The following is a 23,790-nucleotide window of genomic DNA, read 5'->3' as shown; positions in this document are numbered from 1 at the left end:
CTGTTCAGCAATGTAACAGGTTACACATGAAATTAACTTTAAGTATAAAAGATAAACGCAGCAAAGAAGCCCCAGAGAAACCATGCCACTATTTACTATTACTTAAAAAAAAAAAAAACACACCAACAAGTGCAAAAAAGAGAACATTAGGGAGAAAGTTGTTCATTTCAGCTGAGCCTCTTAAAGAGGTGAATCAACATAATTCATGAACAATAAGAGATCAGCGAGCCCCTACCGTCACTATTCTTGACTCTGCTCAGTGCTATTGGACTGTGTGAATTCACCAACAGGATGGTTTGTTTTCATACGCTCTCCATTTCTTCTAAAGAGTGGTTTTGTTTCAGGGTGACCATTTCATAAGCAATTTAGGGAATAGCTTTTCCCTCCCACCACATACTAACTCTTAGGTGGTTTTCACCATCCATTTTCAAGCCTTTGATTGTTTCTGGCATGAGTTATTGCTATATATTATTCAAGTGTATGTCTTAGACAGACTTTACCTTTTTCTTTCCAGCAGATGAAGTCAAAAAGCTATGTCAGCCTTTTTGACACTGCTTCCCAATTCCGTTTTTCAACAGGAAAAGCTGGGGTATTTGGTTTGTTGAAACCTCTGTTCTAACCATGTAACACAGGGGGAAAGGGAGCAGTGCAGTGACACTTCTACAATTCTTAGACATTAACAGCATTATTGAAGAAAAATAGCCTTTCTAGGTTAATTGTCAGATTTTTCTGGGACCGGCACACTTAAACCCTGTTTGAAGTTCTGTTTATCTTTGCAAAAAGTAACCTACCTTTTCTATGTTTATACTATGGCATGTCAAGTAAAAGAAAAGCAGGACTTGTATATTAAGGAAATTTTGTAAGATCCCAAATACCAGGTTTGAAAGTACAGAAGTTAATTACACACAACAACCTGAAGCCCAATCCTGCAGCCCTTATACACGATTCATTCCACTGGCTTCAACAGGACAACACATGTATCCGGGCTTCAGCTCTGGGCCTTTAAACTGCACTGACAGTTCATCCTTATCCCCAGTATGTTTACATTTAACCTGTAATGCATCCTAACCTACCTCTGAAGTCTAAAAAGAATTTAATTATAGGGTGGTTACAGTCAGTTAAGCCTACCCCAAATTTAACTGTAGATAAAAAGACAGTCTTACCTGTTTTAGTTTTAGGAAGAAGTTTTCAGTGGAACTACGTTTGCTGAAGGGCCAGAACAATCTCTCATTAGGTGAGCAAACTCGGACTTTGGTCTCCAGAAGGAATCGGACAGGTTCCTGAACCTCTGTTATCACCAAATCAACAGCTGTAGTCATGAATAGCACTTTATCTACAGAGAAAAAAAATCAAATCAATATTACAATCTCCTGCTGACAAATCTCAGTGGAAATGCTCTGTTTACCTTGTAGTAATGTTATTGTAAAAGCTAATTCTGCAGAAAAGTCTCGTTTAGCTAACCTAACACCCCAAACTTGAGACTACCAGCACAAAGCTTTCAGTGACTGGCACAGGACAATAAGATGACCCACTTGCTAGAGAGAGAAGATGCCCTATCATTCTTTTCATAGCAAAGGATGCCCCTATTACAGAGGATAAAAATCCTCTGTCAGGTTTTTCGAATCCCCATTGAAAACTAGCAAATATGTTCCTTAAAACAATTACTAATATTTAATTAAGGATTTGATTTGCATGGTGACCTCTACTTTGCAAGTATGGTCCCACCATTTTTTTTTAAATGCGTCATTTGGATGATGGATAAATCCTACCACGTTAAAGAGTTTCTGAAACATGTTTTCAAGACCACAACAGCTGTGAGAAATTCTCTCCTTGATAGAGTAGAGCCACCAATGATAGCAAGCAGGACTCTTCACAAAATGGGAAAGAGACTAGGCCAGACAATTTTAGGACCACTGACATTTCTGACCTTCAGGCAATTCACATTCAATTCCCCAATTTGTGCACACAACTGTAATTGTGAAAATCACCTAAAATAATTGGAAATTTTATCCTTCAAGTTCCATCATTAGGCTTAAGAATCAAGAGAGTCACCCCCAAAACTGAAGTGGAGCCCCACAAATCTGCCAGTTTAGTGGATTTTTCTCTGCCACATGTAAAATTTTCTTATAGTGGTTTTCCCCTAATAACCTTTGTGCAACACTTGTTGGATTTACAGCAGGAATTAAGCACATACAAAAGGGAAATCCTGTAGTAAATGATCTGGTGCAATTCATAATGAGTCTGCAGAAGCTAAAGGGGAGCAGATGGAATGAAGTACTAGACCTCCTCATCCTCTCCTACATCCTGTACCGCCGTTCCTTTCCCTATTAGGATGTCTGATTACCCTTATGGTATGCTAATACTAGAGAATGGACTTGTCTTCTGTTCTATTTAGGTTTACACATCCTATGTGTAACAAACTCAGAGACCACAACACTATTTTTACTACATTATGTTACTAAGAGAAAAAGTAAAGGATGCCACTCTGACCTCTCTCAGCAAGAGCCCTTTAAATTAATAAAAAGAAATCCAATGCCTGTGAAGTCAGTCACACATTCCTGCTGATAATAAAGTTAAGTGTGATAAAGTTAATACCTTTAGGAGTTTCTTCATTTACAATCTGGAAATGTGGAGATTTTGGATTCCAACTCCCAGTGATGACATACGATTTCCCATCAGAGCTTTTGCCCATGGACTCCTAGAAACAAATGGAAGACCAAACATTACTATTAACATTAAAATAATTTTAAAAAATTAAAGTGAATTGTGTGCTCATGAAAGGTGTTAAGAGTCCCAGCCCTAGAGAGACATCTGATGTTTGTCCACCAAACAACTACTGCATGGGCATCAGCGGTGCCAACTCCCCAAGTCCACGTTACTCAGTTCTAACCAGGTTTCAGAGTAGCATCCATGTTAGTCTGTATCCACAAAAAGAAAAGGAGTACTTGTGGCACCTTAGAGACTAACCAATTTATTTGAGCATAAGCTTTCGTGAGCTACAGCTCACTTCATTGGATGCATGCCGTGGAAAATACAGTGGGGAGATTTAGATACACAGAGAACATGAAACAATGGATGTTACCATACACACTGTAACAAGAGTGATCAGGTAAGGTGAGCTATTACCAGCAGGAGAGCGAGGGGGGAAAAAACCTTTTGCAGTGATAATCAAGGTGGGCCCTTTCCAGCAGTTGACAAAAACATCTGAGGAACAGCGGGGGGAATAAACATGGGGAAATAGTTTTACTTTGTGTAATGACCCATCCACTCCCAGTCTTTATTCAAGCTTAAGTTAATTGTATACAGTTTGCAAATTAATTCCAATTCAGCAGTCTCTCGTTGGAGTCTGTTTTTGAAGTTTTTTTGTTGAAGAATTGCCACTTTTAGGTCTGTAATCGAGTGACCAAAGAGATTGAAGTGTTCTCCGACTGGTTTTTGAATGTTATAATTCTTGACGTCTGATTTGTGTCCATTTATTCTTTTACGTAGAGACTGTCCAGTTTGGCCAATGTACATGGCAGAGGGGCATTGCTGGCACATGATGGCATATATCACATTGGTAGATGTGCCGGTGAATGAGCCTCTGATAGTGTGGCTGATGTGATTAGGCCCTATGATGGTGTCCCCTGAATAGATATGTGGGCACAGTTGGCAACGGGCTTTGTTGCAAGAATAGGTTCCTGAGTTAGGGGTTCTGTTGTGTGGTGTGTGGTTGCTGGTGAGTATTTGCTTCAGGTTGGGGGGCTGTCTGTAAGCAAGGACTGGCCTGTCTCCCAAGATCTGTGAGAGTGATGGGTCGTCCTTCAGGATAGGTTGTAGATCCTTGATGATGCGTTGGAGAGGTTTTAGTTGGGGGCTGAAGGTGATGGCTAGTGCTTTCTGTTATTTTCTTTGTTGGGCCTGTCCTGTAGGAGGTGACTTCTGGGTACTCTTCTGGCTCTGTCAATGTGTTTCTTCACTTCAGCACAGTCTCTGGGGATGAGAGGAGAGCTCAACCCCGATGGCCCATGAGACCTTTGACCTCCCAGCTGAGACTGCTACGAAGAGGCCAGTCACTACTAACAGCAATGAGTTTTTATGAAGTGAACACTGTCCAATAGGAACTGTGGAAAGAACAATAGTTCATTTCACAGAGGCCAAAGAGCCAACTGCACCCTGGTGACTTTCAGGCCACTACTAATCTGGGTCAGACTGAAGCCCATTGTCTACAGGGGAAGGGCTCCATATTGCAAAACCATACAAGCTTCCCTCAGATTTCTTCTTTAACATGGCCCTAGAAGATTCAAGATAATTCAGTTATTCTGGCCCCATTTCATACTATGCAGTCTCTAAATGACAGCTGTTTGAATGGTACATTCACTCCATTGAAGTATGTGAATATATAAGGCTCCTAAATTGTTTGCTTTAGGGATGCATTTAATTGTCTCTACTATATTGAAACAAATTAAATCAGAATACTTCCTTACAAACTGCTAATCCTAAAAAGTTTTCCAGCTGTTTCACATTAATGTATCTTGATACATTGCAATGTTGTAATAAACAACATCTGACATTGTGAGATTGTTCTATCCTCAATGTCCTTGATATCTAAAGGACATTAGGGTGGGGACTCTTTTATACTAATCTTTTTCTAAAATATATACATAGTACTCACAAAACACAACATTAAAAGCTAAGAAATGCCAGAAGTAAGGTTTCACAGGCAACCTTTATTAATCCCGCTCGTCTGTACGCTTGATAATACAATCTTTACATACATGATCCCATATTATTCTTTCCACAGGACCCTTGTCCCATTCAGTGCACAGAACGGACAGTATTCACTTTCCAGTTAATTCAATATTTTGTTTTATCCTCATTGTTCAGCACGTGGCCTCTGCTCTGAAACCAAAGTTATTCATTTACTAATGGGATTTTCCTACGGTGCTTACCAAGACAGAATCTGGGTGCTTCACAAACATTAACCAATGTATCTTCAGAACACCTTTCCTGAGGTTAGGAGGTCGTATTATCCGCATTTACAGATGTGAAACTAAGGCAGAGATGAAGGTCAGAAGTCTTCACTAATTCTGCATGCCCAATTTGAGGCACCTCAGTCCTGATTTTTCAGAGTACATTTTATAGCCCTTTATATGTTCAAAGAACAGCTCCCTTTGACTTGTGTATTTCAGAGCCCACATCTCATGTTAGGCATCCAAAAAATGAAAACACTACTACTGGCCAGCTGTATAAAGCTAGCAAAAAGATTGGAAGCTGTACATTACAGATGACTGAGGAAGATATTATCTTTCCATGAAATATGTAGTATAAAAAATGTGAAGAGCATGGGAGCTGACAGAGCAGGACATGTTTATAACAAAAGGAAGAACTTCTCCACACAACGCACAGTCAACCTGTGGAACTCACTGCCAGAGAATGTTGTGAAGGCCAAAACTATAACTGATTTCAAAAAGAGAATTAGGTAAGTTTATGGAGGATAGGTCCATCAGCGGCTATTAGTAAGGCTGCGAGTCTGTCACAGAGGTCACGGATTCTCTGATTTTATGGGACCTCCGTGACTTCGGCAGCGGCAAGTGCAGCTGGCCTAGGGGTCGCTCAAGCAGCTTGGGTAGCTCCTGGGCCAGCCGCACCAGGTGTTGCTGGAGCAGTCTTGGGCCGCAGCAGCCCTTCCTGCCCCCCAGCAAGAGTGGGGATCCTGGGCCTGCCTCCGGTCACTGCCCCCCGCCCCAGAGCCTCCATGGGGCGCCCCCCCGGCCACCGCTCCCTACCCCAGAGCCCCCATGGGGCCCTCCAAGTCACCCCCTACCCCAGAGCCCCTGTGGCACCCTCCAGGCTGCCCCCAGCCCCACATGATTTACTCAAGGGTACATAGTACAAGTCATGGACAGGTCACGGACCTGAAAACATTTGTACATTTTTTTAATATGAAAAGGAAATATTTTCCCCACTCTCTTTTTGGAAACAGCTGAACTATTTTTGTCATAGCTTTCCAAAAAACTTCAGACTTAGGAAGACACCAAACACAGAAAATTTCAGCCTGAATGGTTAAAGCTTGGCAAAGTTATAAAAACTGAAATCACGGTCTTATCATGGGAAATGTGAGCCAACTTTAACTCTAAGTGGCACTACCAGCTCCATTATAATAATGGAAGAATGACTTTACTTTACATAGATAATTGACTATAAATGGAAATACTATTTGTACAGTGCAATGCAGTGAAACACTGTGGAACTTTCATTCGGTTTCTCTTTAAAAAGTTTCCCTAAGTCCAAGTTCTCTCTGCGGTCTCTAATTGAGACTATCTTGGAGAAAATATTAACCACAATCCAAGGCGTTTCAGATGCATGGCAGAATTTAACGATAGGCCTTTGCAGAGGTCAGAGGAAGCAAAAAAACTCTGTTAAAAAGACATGCTAGCATGTCTGCAAATGGATACACAGGAGATAGTTAATGAACGTGTACTGACACTGTTCAAATTTGAGTAATAACTGGTGTGCTTTTAAGAGGGTGTATGACTGCATTCTGAAGCAATTCAAGAATTGATTTACATGTGTATAAAGCACACTGGCAAGAGAGAGGTTTAGAAATACTTTGTTCCAAATCTCTATTTTATTTTAAAATTTAATTTGTACTTTAGAGTCCAGTTACTTTGTACTACCCTTTCAATATGAATTAAAATAGAGAAGTTACTCTTTTACAGATGTTCACAGAACACTAGTAAAATGCCATTCAGGTAAAAAAAACATAAAACACAAATTATGTCTGTGATACCTACCACCTTAGCAATTACTACATCATTACTTTGCAGATATCAGATCAAAAATACAATAAGCCACCTGTGAAACACCCATATGCCAATTAATACTGAAACTTTGTCTTTGTACTGAAATGATTATCCAGGTTCCCTATAAAACTTCTCACTTTGTTCTAGCTGTAGCGGATAATGAAACATTTAAGGCAAATTGGGCTGCTCATCTGAAACACCAACATGGATTAAACCCTTTAAAAATCTAAGTCATAAAACACTTTCCTTTTGCTGTAAAACTCCATCTTTCAGATTAATGCAACATTACACTCCAGCTGAATCCATCTTAAAACCTGGTGCCAAACAGGTGAGAGGAGCAGGGTCTATTCTGGTGTGCAGAGCACATGCTGAAGAACTGGACGTGGGTGACCACACAGCCAGACCTTTCCAGCCTGTTCCCCAAGATCAGACACCAGCGCTGCTAAGAAATAATCTTGTTCTTTATTTATTAATAAAAATCCATTTTACCAAATCTAAAAGATGCATGTCACCGCTCCGAACATCCTTCCCAGGGCTCAGGAGGAGACCAAAACATCTGCAAAAACACAAATAATTAATCCACAAAAAATCTGTATTACACTTCAGGGACAAGCTGCTAACACCTCCTGAAAAACACCCCATTTATGTACATCTCTGCCTGTGTATCACTCGGCCTTTGGACACTACAAAAGAGCCTCATTGGATACCAACTTAGAGCATATAGAGCACAGTTTTGTGAACTGGTTTAATTACACGGTTCTCTTCTGTCTACAGTGGTCCAGGAAGTTATTTAAGAATTTTCCCTGAAGGAACAGCACAAATGTAGCTGTGACTCATAAGGTTAGCTGATTGACCAAGGTCTTGTTGAGTGGCTTCCTCTATCCCATTTTCTACTATTAGGGATATTTGCATAAGGAACTTCCATGACAGACAACGACCACAAAATCCAAAATTAAGTGCACGTGTATTTTATGCCTTTATTTCACAGTAACAATATTTAGGGCTGAAGTACCACACTTGGCTTTATCGTCTCTCTGTTTGCATCAAAACCTCAATTTGTTGTATTTAATTTCAGACTGCAAATTCCACAGGGCAGAAACCCTGCCCTCCTCTGTAGTATGAACAGTGCTGAGTTGATGGTCAGTGCTTAGATAAAGAATCTCCTTCTGGTCAATGGAAGGTGTAAGATTTCCTCTCACCCCCGCACTTTACATTCTAGACCATGGCAGATTCAGAATATATGTAGTGCAGTAAATAAGGTGCTCAGACACTGCAGGGATGTGAGCAAGGTAAATACTCAAGTTATGCAACCACTGATGCTAGTATAAACCCAGATTTACATATTTTTCAATAACTCTAAAATAGACCACGATGTACACTCAAGAGTCCAAGATCTTTCCACCCATGACCTGAATAGGCCAGTTATTTATGACGGATGATAAGAGAGACTATAGAATGGTCTACATAACAGACAACAGGCTCCAAAATTATGTTTTTTCAAAACAAATTTTTTTCCGGTTGCATACCCAAATTACAAGCCCATAAAAACAGGTGTTGATAGAGAGATTACTGATCTGTTGCCTTGGAACTAGAAACAACAAAACTAAATAGGACATGGTTAAAGAATTAAAAACACCGGGTTACCTCTCAATGGCAAGTTCTTTATTAGTTGTCTGCTGGACATAAATCACAATCTTCTTATCAATTCCTTGGCGGAGCTTAAAGCATTGTCTGTCCTTGTCTTTGGGAACTGCACTGTTATTTACCAAGAAGGGGGAAAAACTCAGATCGTTATTTAACTGTATTCCTCCTTTCAATAAATCAAAACAGCATCAGACATTTGGTGAAGTCAGCTTCTTATACAAACGCACGCCGACCTTCCTTCCTTGCCCACTACAGTCAGTAACAGAACAGAGATGGCAATATAATCAGGAGATGGTACTCCCTCGGGCTTTGAAATTAACTAACATAACTCCTTGTATTATGTAGCTTGTTCTTGGATGCTTTCAGTGGCATTTAGACAAGAGGTTTTAAAATACTGAGGTTTAAAGCAATTTTATTACATATTAGAAACTGTGAATCACTCGTGTGCACAATGTGGCAGTAGGGCCTTTGGAAGCATGTAACAAGCACCTGAGCAAAGAAAATGCCCACTTAAAGCCCTTATCGTTCTACCTTAGATTTGCATTTTTCTAGCCAGTTTTCTTCAGCTAGATACTGAGAAGGGCTTCTCCTAAATGCTTACCAAAGCAGTGGACAGCCTGCTGATGTGGGAGCAGGCAGCACTGCGCTAAATGGCCAACATGGATGTCTAAGTGATAGAACTGGGACTGCCTGCTCAACAGTGAGATGCAGCTGAAACAGTTGTTGGAGGGAACTGATGAACTGTTGGTTTCCACTTTACACAAGTCCATGTTCCTCTGAGCATAGGATTAAATAAAATAAAAGGAGGCAAGGGATTAAGTCTTTAAATTAAAGACTGAGAAGAGAGACAGGCTATGTAAACACAAACTGAGTACAGCTCAGTGTTTATCTATGACTGAGCGGTTTTATAAGGAACAGTGTGGAGCGGCTAACACCAAGTGCTTAAAACTTAACAGTGACTTGCACGTAACATACAAAGGAGTCAAATCGCCATGTGCTCTGAAGCTTTCAGATCTTGCAAGCTAAATAAGGTTGAGGTTGGACAATTTCTGAGTGGGAGACCACCAAGAAATAGCTATAAGGTGGCAATTAAACAACAGACACTACCCCCTGGGCTCAACTGCTCTAGCATGACATTTGGTGATATTTCACTTAAGACTTAAAACTTACATTCTAATCACACATGGTCATTACAGATCTCACTGACTCTCTTTAAGGAAAAGAATAGTATTATTAATCAAAGTGCCCTGACTAGGCTAATTACATTCTGCTCCCTCCATACCACTCCCAAACATCTGAGTTGGGTAAGATTTTCTCTTTTACTTCCTTTTCCTAAAATAAGGTTGCTATGTGGTGCTAAAATAGCTGCTGTATTTCACCCCAAGGGAAGCCACATTTCTGTAGCTGAAAAGATCCTTGCATAGGGCCCGACCCTGAGAGGGGTTCAGGCCCTGAATCTGTATATCAGTTTGTTATATTTGAGCAGTGCTTTGGATGTTTCCAGAAGATGCCATAATAAAAGGAGGAGGAAAGGGAATTTGTTTTTAAACAACACTTCCACTGGACATAAATCCAAGAAGAGAAACATTTCTGTGCCTATGGCCAGCAGCCAAACTGCTCTACAACTCCAAGAGCATATGGCAGTCCTGCTACTCTGAGATAAAGGCAACTCAACAATTATAAAATACTACAAATGGTTACATAAAACACTTGAGGGCACTGTGTATAGACTGACCAGAAACTGAAAAAGGCCTTTGAGGAATCAAGATTATCCAGTTTCATACACAGTGGCACTCTAGAACTGCTACATTGTCTGTGGACATAGGAACACATACAAAATCCAGTAGCACTTGGATTAGAAGACAGAACAAAATTAGCTGTCTTTGAGAACCAGAACACAGAGAACAAGCATTTAGGAATAGATGCAAGTTCCATTTACAAGGTTATAATTAAATATTTGTAGCTCGTAGCGAAATTTAGCAGCATAAATCACAAGCAGAGATTTGAATTTCAATTAAACGGATCACATGACAGGGATGAGTTGTTAACATTTGAGCCCTTTGATAATGAATTTGAATTCAGCCTCCTTCCCTCCTTCTCCCCCGTAACAAATGCTGGGACCAATCCTGAGGAAGTCCCTGAGAAGCGAACAAGAGCGCAGGAACTTTACCCCTCTCTTGTGTAGACTTTTGGGCTCATGCTGGAGCCCAAGCTTTGAGACCACGCGAGTGGGGAGGGTCCCAGAGCCCGGGCTCCAGCCCAGCATCTACAGAGCAATTTTTAGCCTCACAGCCCTAGCCCCATGAGCCCAAGTCAGCTGACCTGGGCCAACTGTGGCTGTGACACAGATTTTTTGTTCAGTGTAGATGTACCCTTATGAAGGCAGCAATTAAAGCTACTGGTATACAAGGCATGGGGAGGGCTGGAGTGCGATCTCGAGATTCCTGCTTAGACTACACAACTTCGTAGTCACTGCATCTTTACCAAAAAGCTCCAATCTTGCAGCGAAAGCATCTCTCATATTGTACTTGGCACAATGCTTCCCAGGAGAGAGATTTCTGCTGGAAAGATTCTGAAGTGTAAGCACAGTTTAATTTCATTTACCATGCTCAGAGCAAGAGCAAAATTAATGACAAGCGTTAGAAGCAGGAAACGAGCTTCCAAATACACTTCTAGAGGGGCCAAAGGTGCAGATCTACAGGAACATACTAGCTCCTTTTAACATGCAAAATCATCCCTGGCTTTTGAAAAGTTACTCAATTTAAGAATACTTTCACATTAAAATCTGAAGTCCTATTGAATAAGAATCTGTATAGAAATATATTCACTGTTGGGTGGTTGATTTGACACCCTGTGGTGCTGCAGTGCTAGCTCTTCAGAGATGAAGTAGTGAAAGGGGCATACGTGACCAGATGGGAAAGGGGGCAAGGAACACATTTTTGTGCCATGTTGGTATAGTAGTTTGGGCAGGGCCTTGTGGTCTTGGTCATCAGGCTGCTGGCTGATGAAGCAGTAATAACACTGTACTATGTGGTGAATAGTTAGGTTATCTTTGTGACAGGAAACTTTGTCAGGATAATCTCAGCATCACATGGAGAGTAATTTTCATCTTTTCAGTTCAGTTGCATGCTTTTGAAAATTCTGTTCTGTTTTCTGGGTTAGTAGATAAATGTGTTGGTGCACTAATAAAAATACTGAAAACCTGCAACCAAGCAGATGGTATATCCGAGTATCAGATAATAAGCCTTCTAAATACTGCCATCCTCACCTCTGGTCTCTGATGAATTTTGAGCATGAAAGGCCTTGCTTGCCACAAGCCCTCTCTGATTAATCTTGCGAAATTTTAAGTCCAGCTACTTTTCTGATTTACCCAGACCCAAGGTTTTATGTCAGGTGGCCAGAGTGGGTTTAAAACTTTAGTAAAGCACACTGGCGGCAGCTGACGTGTCATGTCCTCTCCATCTTTTTTGAGGGGAGCTTTATGCTAAGTGTATTGCCAGATTTTCAAAAGGTGTTTAATATCTGCTGCTCCCACCGACTCTAGCAGGATCTTTGGTGCTTAGCACCTCTGAAAATCTGACCAGTAATATTTGACACTAGAATTTAAGTGTGACATGTTTAGTCTCAACCATGATGCTGCTAAATGCAATTAGCTGCTTTGTACACAGCGTTTTAAAGACAAGAGAGGTATACAAAAATACAGGAAACACCTGGCAGATGGCCTCAGACTCAATGCAATGAAAACTACAACAACAAAAAGAAGAGCCTAACAGGAGGTCCTAAGCAAAGGAAGAGAATCCAGAAATAAATCACTGCTTTATTTAGCAAAAATGCTCACACCCGAGCCTGGTTTACTCTACAGTATGAACTCTTCAAAAGGAGAATTTAGGGGTAAGCCTTCACCACTTTTGTTCCCCTCCAGCCAGCCTCCAACACTAGACCCAGCTGATGGATAAGTAGAAATCAGGAAGCAATACCTGAAATAACCTTTCCCATCATCTTCCTTGATTTCCAGGGATACAGAGAATGTGAAAATATCACTGTCTGGAGTCTGTGGGGCTTCAGTGGCTGAGAGCGGAGTCTGTTTGGCAGAACGACGGAAGGCAGTGGCAAAACTGTACAGTATTCGACTCACCTGCATTCATACAGAACCAGAGAGATTAGAAAAGATTCAAGGAGGATTGCTACCTGTGTTTTCATTAACCAGTGGGATGAAAAAATATTGTGCAAGAAATTGCAGATATATTCTGGTTCTACTTAAGATACTAAGATAAAATAGTAAACGCGCATGCTGTCACCTCATATGGTTGCAATTTCTATGCATTTACCAACTTCTGAGTTATGAAGAGACCATTTCTTCATAATATTCCACAGTGCCTTGAGTGATTGTTTCACAATTTATGGAAATAATCATACTCTGATTCTCTAATGCATAAGTAGTAATTTATCTATTTAAAGGCTCTGAAAGGTTTCTAAAAATAGCATTGTGGGGCTAGCTAGATGTTTATCATCTCAATGATTCTGTATCAAATTTGCTCATTTTGTATGGCAAGATTATTTTTTCCTAAGGATCTGCCTACATACAGAAGTTGCACAGATGTAACTAAGGGCTTGGCTATACATACATTTTATAGCACTCTAACTTGCTGGCTCAGGGGTGTGAAAAATCACCCCCCTGAGCACAGCAAGTCTGAGCGCTTTAAAGCGCTAGCGTGGGAGCATTCCCGCAGCAGCACTTTGAAGTTTCCAGTGTAGACATACCCTAAGGGTGTGATGATGTTGCACTAATTTAGTCAAACTGGTGGTCCTTTGTAAGCATATACTCTTGCATCAGTTTAACAAAAGGTATGATCTTGCACTGTCTTAGTTATGCTGGTATAACACTGCATGCATACCTTCTTGCACCAGTTTAAACCTGGTTTACATCAATTTAGCCTGCTCCTGTTACACTCACCTGATGTAAGCCAGGTTCAAATGGATGCAAAAATACACACACAATGTAGCACCAGTTTAACTAAGAAAGTGCAATATTACACCTTTAGTTAAACTGATGCAACTGGGTGTGTAAACAAGGTCTAACTGCCAGCTCCACAAATTCTCTGTGTGTTCTTTCTGGCCTGCACTTCAACAGAGATTCTGCAATTGAAATTTGATTAGTGTGTTTGCTACTGTTCAAGTCCAGAGTAGGCCGTGTCTCACTCTCCCACAGCCGTGTTGGCTCTTCAGGGTTAAAAGGAAAAGGCAAGTTTCAGAAGATCCTCCAGGAGCTTGACAAATCTGCAAAACCATATTTATGAGGTTCCTTTTTTCAGCTATAACCACAGTGCCCTGTACGCTGCAGCAAGCTTCACCTAAAGTCTGCATCTCCCTGGTGGAAGTTCTAGGGTAGCTTCAGATACAGTATTAATTTTAATATTATTAAATTTTATTTTTAATTCAATGAAACCTATGCATTAGCCCTTGTTATTTCTTTTTATATTAAATGCAGGTTGTTTTGCATTATCTCCACATTTTCAGTTTTTTATATGGTGTAAATTTTTATAAAAACTATTTCCCCATGCTAATATTTTCCCCTACTGCTACTCACACCTTCTTGTCAACTGTTTGAAATGAGCCATCCTGATTATCTCTACAAGTTTTTTTTCTCCTGCTGATAATAGCCCACCTTAATTGATTAGTCTTGTTACAGTTGGTATGGCAACACCCATTTTTTCATGTTCTCTGTGTATATATATCTTCTTGCTGTATTTTCCACTGCATGCATCCACTAAAGTGAGTTTTAGCCCACAAAAGCTTATGCCCAAATAAATTTGCTAGTCTCTAAGGTGCCACAAGTACTCCTCGTTTTTTGTATAATGATACCTACAGCCTAGCAGCTGTCAAGGGGCAGATAAAGGTTAGCAGCTGGGAAGGTGAGACACACATGTGGGTTTGTGGAACATACACAAGATATTTCTGCTAAAATGATCAGCAGTGAAGCAGCTAATGCTGACATTGAAACTATTCTCTTTTGCTTTCAGAGGTAACACCCTACTGGGCAATTCACACTCTTCAGAGATACTGTTTCAGGCTGTCTGCTGTCAGGTGTCACTGCCTCAGACTGCACTTAATTCAGATGTTGAGGTTTTCTTTGTAATCATAAATGCTGAAAAACTTTAAATGAAAGTTTAGATTTTGGAGCACAATTATTCAGCCAGCGGTGAATTACACAGCTGTAGCATTATGGAAAACACGGAATCACAGAAATGTAGGTCCTTGGAAGGGACCTTGAGAAGTCATCAAGTCCAGCCCTCTGCACTGAGGCAGGACCATGTGAACCTAGATGACCTGTGACGGGTGTTTGTCCAACCCGTTTTAAAAATTTCTGGTGACTGGGATTTCCCCTTCAGAAGCCTGTTCCAGAGCTTAGCTACCCTTATCATTAGAAAGCTTTCTTAATATCTAACCTAAATCTCCCTGTGACCTGAACAGCACACCAATGCTATTTGCCATACGTTTGTTATGATATTTACGTAAAGATGGAACATAAATATATCATTGGAATACTAATAATTCACTGATCATTAACATTCTGGTGTGATATATGTACAGTAAATCCAGAAAGGACTTCAGAGATGTGCTGGAAATATGTAACTAAAATGTGTTTAAACCAGGCATGACAAGGAGAGTTGATAAACAAGTTTTCTCCAGACACAGGAAAGAGGCCAATACCTCAAACCAGGTGTGGCCAAATTCAATAGGTTATTCATTTTTACAGGTATCAGAGGTTGCAGGAAGAGATCATTTGCATTGTAAAAATCACTAGCGGGGAGAAACCAGCATGGAGACAGAGTCTACACCAGACAGCATGGCATCTATACCTCGCAGGGAAAAAACTAACTTTATCATGGGATACTCTTCACTCAGAAGAACAAATAAATTTGTTAGTCTCTAAGGTGCCACAAGTACTCCTTTTCTTTTTGCAAATACAGACTAACACGGCTGCTACTCTGAAACTCAGAAGAATGTCTTTCAAAGATTTACTGGACCGTAAAGAGCAGGGAGAGAATCCCTATGTTATCCTTCATCTGAGAAAACAGATACCCAGCACTCTGAGCTCTGTGAAGGGTCCTGGCCAGAGAGTCTGATCAGCCGTGCTGGAAAAAACACCTTGGTCAGAAACACTTCTTCAAAAAGAGAGACTCGTTTGTTAAATCAGGTTTTAGTCTTAAAAGCATATTTTTATTTTTGTTTGCTCATAACCTTTTCTATCTTTATTCCTTATACACAGTACCACTTAAACCTCTGTCTTTTTGTTTAATCAACTTGTTTTACTATAAACCAATTCAGTCCTTTAATTAAAATAGAGTGTTTGCTAACCCCAGCTGAGGTAATAAGCTGCTGGGTACTGTCTCTTTAAGGGAGCACAAGCAAACTGAGCGTTCAGCGACAGAGCTGTGCAAATAGATTTGGGAGCTGGAGGTCACTGACTGCTACCTGCTAGGCAAGATTTGGGCTGGCAGAGCCCTGAAGAGTTTGCTTATAAAGCAAACAAGTTGACGTGTCAGTGAGCTGTCTCACAGCTTAGCAGCAGCTCTCACTTGAGGCTGAGAGGACGTATCAGAGTTATTTACGGTTCTGGGAACCCCACAGATTAAGGTGGTCCCTTGCTGCAGACTAAGCCCATTACTTCTTGTCCTACTTTCAGTGAACATGGAGAAGTAATGATCACCGTCTTCTTCATACGTGAAGACTTATGAGGTGCCCCTCAGTCTTCTTTTCTCAAGACTAAATATGCCCAGTTTTCTTCATCTTTCCACAGAGGTCAGGATTCCTAAACTTTCAATCACTTTTGTTGCTCTCCTCTGGACTCTCCAATTTATTCGCATCTTTTCTGAAGTGTGGTGCCCAGAACTGCACTCTGTATTCCAGCTGAGGCCTCACTAGTGCTGGCTAGAGCAGGACAATTACCTCCAATATCTTACATACAATACTTCTGTTAACACACTCCATAATGACATTAACCTTTTTTGCAATTCCATGACATTGTTAACAAGGAGTCTGGTGGCACCTTAGGATTGACATTATTGACTCATTCAGTTTGTAATTCACTATAACCCCTATGTGATCCCTATAACATGAGACACTTTAATAAGACTTAAAAGCAACATAAACAAATTTAAATTGAAGAATAAGTTTCATTTGTTGCTGTTAGGACCAAATTCTTAAATCAGATGTTCAATCTCACTGATGTTAGCGAGAGTTATGAGTACTGAGAGTGTAGCTAGTCCAAAAGAGATTTAAGAAATGTTACTGGGATATGCTCTTAATGCCAGTAAGGTCAAGAAAGGATTTAACTTACAGCTTCTTGGATTTCACATCGGAAGACATGAATCCTGAACAGTTCTGCATTGTAGTGGCTTTCAGTGAAAGCAAAGCAGTCACTCTCGGGGGTCCCATCATGCCCTCGCACACAGAAGAGAATTTTATAGATCGGATAATTTGCTATTTCTGTGTGTGTTTGAGGATCTAAGAGCCTGTTTAAAAAAAAAAAAAGTAAAGTAAAGTTTTGGGCTTTACAAGGATTACTTTGGCCAACCATTTATTTGTGAGATTGACGGATTCCACTGATATTTAGAAAAAGCACGCTACAGAGACCCTATCCCCGATTGTCATTTATCTCAAGACATAAACTATATGTGAAATTCTGACCCATCCCCAACCCCTGTGTAAATGCCCCTCTCCCGCAACAGAGTACAGTCAGTCAACATTAAAATGGAATCCTATTAAATGGGTCAGGTATTTCCATCTTGCCTGAACCACTACACTCTGAGGTGACAGGACAGGAAAGAAAAGCAGCGCTGGATTTGAATGTAAGTTATTTGTTTGACTTTTTTCTCCTTATGCCTAAGAAAAAAAGTGCAGGTACCTGAAGTGCAAGACACTTATGTCTATAATTTCCCTATAAAGCTCAGACCTTCCCATTCAGAAAGCTGACCTAACCTACAGCAGTTCACGCATATTTCAGGTCACACAATTTTCCCATTCTCACAATAGCCCTTGCCTGCCCTTCTGTGGCATTCTTTGGGGAGGAGGACTACAGCCTGTTCCCTGCCTGAGACTTTGCACATCAACAGTTTTATAGTCCTGGCTCTGCCTCCCCTGGGATTAGAATTCAGTTTCTATTTCCAAGGAACCAGTAAGTAACTGCCCCAGCCACCATTTCCAAGACAATTCAGATATTAAAGAAGATTCCGTGCTGCCCCTTGTGCATGAGAAGTTCGTTGCAAACTGATCTGTAAGGCCACTTGACCATCTCTTCTTTAAAATCCCTCCAGACCCCCTTCTGCCACATTTAAAAGAAATCCCACATTGCTCATATCTCCTCCTAATTGCGATTGGTAGCTTGCTCTCCTTTGACAGATGGAACTGATCAGACTGACTTCAACAGACTCCAGAGTGTTCCTGAACGAGCTTCATACCTCACGGTTCCTTCAGACACATTAGGCACTGACAGGGTCACATCTAAAGAAATCTCGCACTGGCTTCGTAAGATAGACATCATTCTCAGAGCCTCCACTTCGCTCCTGGGGGCGTTCACTGAGGCACAGCCCAAGTAGGTAAGCTTGCTGAACACCACACTGTCCTCATCTGCCACTGGTGTAAAAGGGCTCGAATCCTCACAATCTGCAACAAGGCACAAAGTGACAAATGAAGAGGCAAGCCAGATGGTATGCGTTAGTAAGCTTCAAGGCAGGCCTCCCAATAACCAGGGATCTGAAACCATACAACGACATTCATAGAATCAAAGAAACACAGGGAAGAAACCTTGAGAAGTCATCAAGTGCAGCCCCCTGAGCTCTGGCAGAGCCACTATGCCTAACAGGCTGGACAAACACCTGTCTTTAAAACTTCCAATGATGGGGATTCTACAACCTTCCTTGAAAGCCTACTCCAGAGCTTAATTACCCTAATAATTAGCAAGTTTTTCCCAATAGCCAACCTAAATCTCCTTTGGTTCAGATTAATCCCATTACTTCTTGTCTTACCTTCAGTAGCCATGGATAACAATTGATCACCATCCTCTTTATAACAGCTCTTAACATATTTGACTATGGTTATCAGGTCCGTCCCCCCCCAGACTCTTCTCAAGATTAAACATGCCCATTTCTTTTAAACCTTTCCTCATAAGTCAGGCTGACTACACCTTTCATCATGTTTGTTGCTCTCCTCTGGACTTCTCCCCAATTTGTCCATATCTTCCCTATAGTGTGGTACCCAGAATCGGACATAACCCTTCAGCTGAGGCCTCACCAGTGCTGAGCAGAGCAAGACAATTACCTCCCATGTCTTACATAGGACACTCTTGTTAATACACTCTAGAATGATATTAGCCTTTTTTGCAGCTGCAGCACATTGTTGACTTACATTCAATTTGCAATCCACTATAACCCCCTGACACTTTTCAGCAGTGCTGCCACCTCGCTGTTATCCCTCATTTTGTAGTTGGGCATTTGATTTTTCCTTTCTAAGTACTTGGCACTTCTCTTTATTGAATTTCATCTTGTTGTATTCAGACCAATTTTTTAATTTGTCATGGTCATTTCAAATTCTAATCCTGTCCTCCGAAGTGCTTGCAACCCTTCCCAGGTTGGTGTCACTTGCAAATTTTATAAGCATACTCTCCACTTCACTATCCAAGATATTAACGAAAATATTAATAGTACCAGACCCAGGACCGACACTTGTGGGACCCCACTAGATCCGCCCTCCCAGTCTGACAGCGAGCCATCGATAACTATTTTTTGAGTATGGTCTTTCAACCAGTTGTGCACCGACTTATAGTAATTTCATATAGACATTACAAAAAGCCAGGACAGACTAAAAGGGATATGGAAAGCCTGTGATTAGAAATAGAAAGAGAGCCACAGGGCTATCCAAGCTCTTAAGATTGACTCTCTCCATGGGGGTACACTCTAGCATCCTGTCCGAATGCACTCATTTTCACCAAGGCAGCAAAAGTCACAGGCATTCTAATCGGACCAATTTAACAGACAGCACATGTTTAAAGCACTCATCGTGGTCACACTGTGAACCAACCATCATTTTCCTTCAGGACAGGGGTTTCAAAACTTTATCCATAGTTTGAACAATATCTTAAATGATCTCATGGGCCACCTCCCCTCCCAATGGGAAATCACATGACATCCCTCTGGCAACTACAACGTTACTCAGACAGAAAAGTGACATCAGAAGTGTATTTTTAAATTCTTTTAATGCTATTTAGCAGCTAAAAATAAGAATTAGGAAACTTGAATTGGGAGAGGATTTTACTGGGGATCTCTTAAAAGAGAGAGAGCGCATGCTAGCTCTTTGAGTGATATCAGAACTATTTATTAAATTCACAAATTTTATGCAAGCACATTTTATAAGCCTAAACCTTATGAATGAATGCCCATGGGATGGACCATCTTCACTCTTTATTCTCTGTAGACAAATAAGTTGAGGATCAGACACTTTTCAACCCATGCATATGGGTTTTTCAGGTGAGACCGCAAAAACAAGATCCTGGCTAAAAAATTTTAAAAGCACCCAAGTCACCTAAGCATTTTTGAAAATTTCACCTCATCTGCTCTGCAATACCTTTGAAGACCCCATGCCAATTCTGTAAGAATAGGAGCTTTAATCGAGTATCTTTAGACAAAGTTCCCTTTCCTCTCACAGTGCCCCAACTGTCTCCTGACCTCTACCCCAGAAGCAGCTGCATTTCAGTGGAAACATACATAAGATGGTGGATCCCTTTGGGATCCCTCTGGGTAAAAGAGACCCAAACAATGTAATACATTCACCCTGTTCATCTGCATTACAGCACATTGTTTCGAGTAGCTAACTTACTTCTGAAGTAGTAAGTTTGACTATACTATTGATACCATCCTACTATATGAGCAGACGACATGACAAGTGCTTCATACATTGTGCATCACACGTAGAGAAACATAGAACTTCTGATGGCTGCTAGTAGGTACTCCCCAGTATTTCCTAACCTCCCTGTGTCGGTTTCACTGGCAGGCTCATCTCAGGTTTCTGGAGTCCTGTCATCGACACCGGGTTAATGGTAGAGGATGCTGAAGCCTCAAGAAGGATGGGATCTTCCCCTTCTCCATCAGTCCGGCTTTCTTCCCCATGTTCCCGGTCACTGGACAGGTCTTCCATGGGTGGATCCATCAGTACATCTTCAAGTTCCCTCTGCAGCTGCTGCTCACTCCCATTCCCTACAATCTAAGAGTCATAAACACAATCAGGACAGGGGTTAAGGAAAAAGGATTGTTCAGTTGAAGAAAAACTCACATATAAAGAATTAAAGAACAACTAGCATAAATCCAGACTTGCCACCAGCTACAACTGCACAATCTAAACACACAAAACTTAAATGAAATCCAGACATGCAGCAACCGATTTCCCTAGATTTAGTATATGAGCGCTTTTCTTCAGAAACAAAGCTGGCCTTGTTTAATACTTCAATATACCTTACAAAGAGCTCTGAGAGCAGGAATTACTTGGACATGGGAAAAGAGAGTGAGGTGAGTGTCCTCCAAAACTAGTCAGACATCATATAAAGTATACGCAAATAAAAGTATTAACAGAAGTTAGTACTATTATGGCTTCTATGGAGGCCTTCAGTGGCAACAGCAAGTGCCTAATATTCGATACACTATGCTGTTTGTAAGGAGGCAAAGACCTCTGTCTACTGATAAAATAATAAGATTACACAGGAAGAGGGCTCAGGAGAGGGGAGTCAGAAATAGATTTATACCCTCGGCATCAAAAACAGAAGCCATTTAGGTGAAGTATTAAATGCACACAGTTGTGTTGCTTGCTGACACTGACCCTGCACCCACTTAAATGGTGCAACATCAGAGCCTTAGGTGGTAAGAGCATGGAGTCATCATTTAGTACTCTGCAGTGGCTAAAGTAAACTGAAAATCTAGCCAAGGAAGAGGAACACTGCTGGCTAGGACGTCTATAGGGATACAGAGGAGCTCTATGGAATGAGGGAATAGAATAGAGGCGCATTATGAGGTACAAGGTGTAAGAGTTGGTCTCTACAGCTGTGCTTCCAAAGTGTCTAAAATGTCACATTTCAGGAACCCATTATGTAATTTACCAATCAGTATCTCTACCTGTCACAATGGTATTTAGATATAAAAGTGATGTGTGTCACAAATACCATAGAACAGACAAGGAGATGCAAAAAGCATCTTGAAAGCATTTTGCCGAGTGGCAGCCAATGATATTTACTAATGTTCTAACACTTAACTTGTTGGTAGCCATACCTATTCCTGTTGGCATTGTACCCCATTTTCCTATGATCTGACATCCATTTCCATACCACACCCATCTTTTTTAAGATACTGATGTAAGACACTGCCCATAAGTTAGAGTTATATCAGTTCAGTTATATCAGATCCCTAGCACCTTTTATTAGTCCTTTTTGTTAGAAATTTTTTCTAACTCTTACACAGAAAAAAATCTGGAATTAGTTCCTGTTCTCCTCCTCTCCTTTTTGCTTGGAAACTAGACAGTAAAGCATGAAGAAAGACTCAGTTCACACAGAAGTCTGCCCAGAACACCTCTTACATAAGGAAGCATATAATTCTATCTGCACCATAACAAACGTATCTTAGTGGAATATCAACTCATCCTGAAAGCTTTTGAAGCAATGGCCTATGTCCTCAAAGTCAAACAGTGATTAAGTCAACCCACAATCCAGGTAAGACTGTCAAAATAACACACCAAATCAGATACTGGGAGAGCTTCGCATATTACAATTAGAGCCTTGAAATGAAATCTACTATGAGAGTAAGAAAAAAATCTGGATTAACAATACCTTGTGACATGGATGTTCATATGAGTCTACACAGTACATGCCCTCTAATGAAAATTAGAGTAAAATTCCCAGCAGGAGATAGTCACCTCGTTACTGGTTCTCTTATATCACTCAAAGTTATTCCTGTTGAGCTGTAATTCTGACACACAGCAGGTGCCACCTGCAGGCCTTCAAGGATCAATCCCCATCCCCAACCTATCTCCAAATTTCAAACACTTAAATTCATAGATATTAAGGTCAGAAGGGACCATTATGATCATCTAGTCTGACCTCCTGCACAATGCAGGTCACAGAATCTCACCCACTCACTCCTGCAAAAAACCTCTCACCTATGTCTGAGCTATTGAAGTCCTCAAATTGTGGTTTAAAGACGTCAAGGTGCAGAGAATCCTCCAGCAAGTGACCCGTGCCCCATGCTACAGAGGAAGGCAAAAAAACCCCAGGGCCTCTTCCAATCTGTCCTGGAGGAAAATTCCTACCTGACCCCAAATATGGCAATCAGCTGAACCCTGAGCATGTGGGCAAGATTCACCAGCCAGATACCCAGGAAAGAATTCTCTGTAGTAACTCAGATCCCACCCCATCTAACATCCCACCACAAGCCATTGGGCCTATTTACCATGAATAGTTAAAGATCAATTAATTGCCAAAATCATTTTATCCCATCATACCATCTCCTCCATAAACTTAACGAGTTTAATCTTGAAGCCAGATAGATCTTTTGCCCCCACTGCTTTCCTTGGAAGGCTATTCCAGAACTTCACTCCTCTGATGGCTAGAAACCTTCGTCTAATTTCAAGTCTAAACTTCCCGATGGCCAGTTTATATCCATTTGTTCTTGTGTCCACATTGGTACTGAGCTTAAATAATTCCTCTCCCTCTCTGGTATTTATCCCTCTGACATATTTATAGAGAGCAATCATATCTCCCCACAACCTTCTTTTGGTTAGGCTAAACAAGCGAAGCTCCTTGAGTTTCCTTTCATAAGACAGGTTTTCCATTCCTCGGATCATCCTAGTAGCCCTTCTCTGTACCTGTCCCAGTTTGAATTCATCCTTCTTAAACATGGGAGACCAGGGGGAAAGTGGAGAAATCTCAAAACATGTCTAACACCTTCCCCAGACTTTCCAAATCTTCACTCTGTTATCCCCACAAAACACAGAAATAAATATTACATCTATGTCTGAAAACCCCAAATTGTATAGCGACCAGATGCTTAGGGTTTAAACAGTTCCTTGATTTGCTAGCCATTTATCACACGTGAAAAACAAAAATGAAAATCAACTGCTCTTTCCCCCTCTATACTATGTAAAGTGAATTTAGTTCTGATCAAAGGCATCACTTTGACAATGCTGTACTAAGTTCTCTATCTTGTGAAGCACATGCAGTGGCAGGCCAAGCTTTCCACACAACTGCCACCACTATGCCTTACGCCTGAACTGACTAGCCCTCACGGCTCATTCAATCCTTGACCTCAATGCTGAGCCTGCCAAA

At 40.9% G+C, this 23,790-nt stretch overlaps 1 protein-coding gene across 6 annotated transcripts in view; it reads right to left on the bottom strand.

The window, feature by feature from the left end:
* Positions 1-23,790, bottom strand: part of RABGAP1 (RAB GTPase activating protein 1) — a 123,977-nt gene that overhangs the window by 84,508 nt on the left and 15,679 nt on the right. For 4 of the 6 annotated variants that reach the window (XM_037879933.2, XM_043530784.1, XM_043530783.1 and 1 more), the window contains 8 exons: positions 20,453-20,687; positions 17,891-18,095; positions 16,771-16,945; positions 12,407-12,564; positions 8,430-8,540; positions 7,275-7,341; positions 2,596-2,698; positions 1,164-1,333 (listed from right to left, as the gene is read on the bottom strand). In XM_037879933.2, the coding sequence (XP_037735861.1) occupies positions 1,164-1,333; positions 2,596-2,698; positions 7,275-7,341; positions 8,430-8,540; positions 12,407-12,564; positions 16,771-16,945; positions 17,891-18,095; positions 20,453-20,687 (1,224 nt within the window). The other 2 variants (XM_037879936.2, XM_037879935.2) reach the window with 2 other exon arrangements.

This window comes from Chelonia mydas, chromosome 16 (genome assembly GCF_015237465.2).
Source record: "Chelonia mydas isolate rCheMyd1 chromosome 16, rCheMyd1.pri.v2, whole genome shotgun sequence".
NCBI lineage: Eukaryota > Metazoa > Chordata > Testudines > Cheloniidae > Chelonia > Chelonia mydas.
This window is presented reverse-complemented; position numbering and strand designations above follow the sequence as displayed.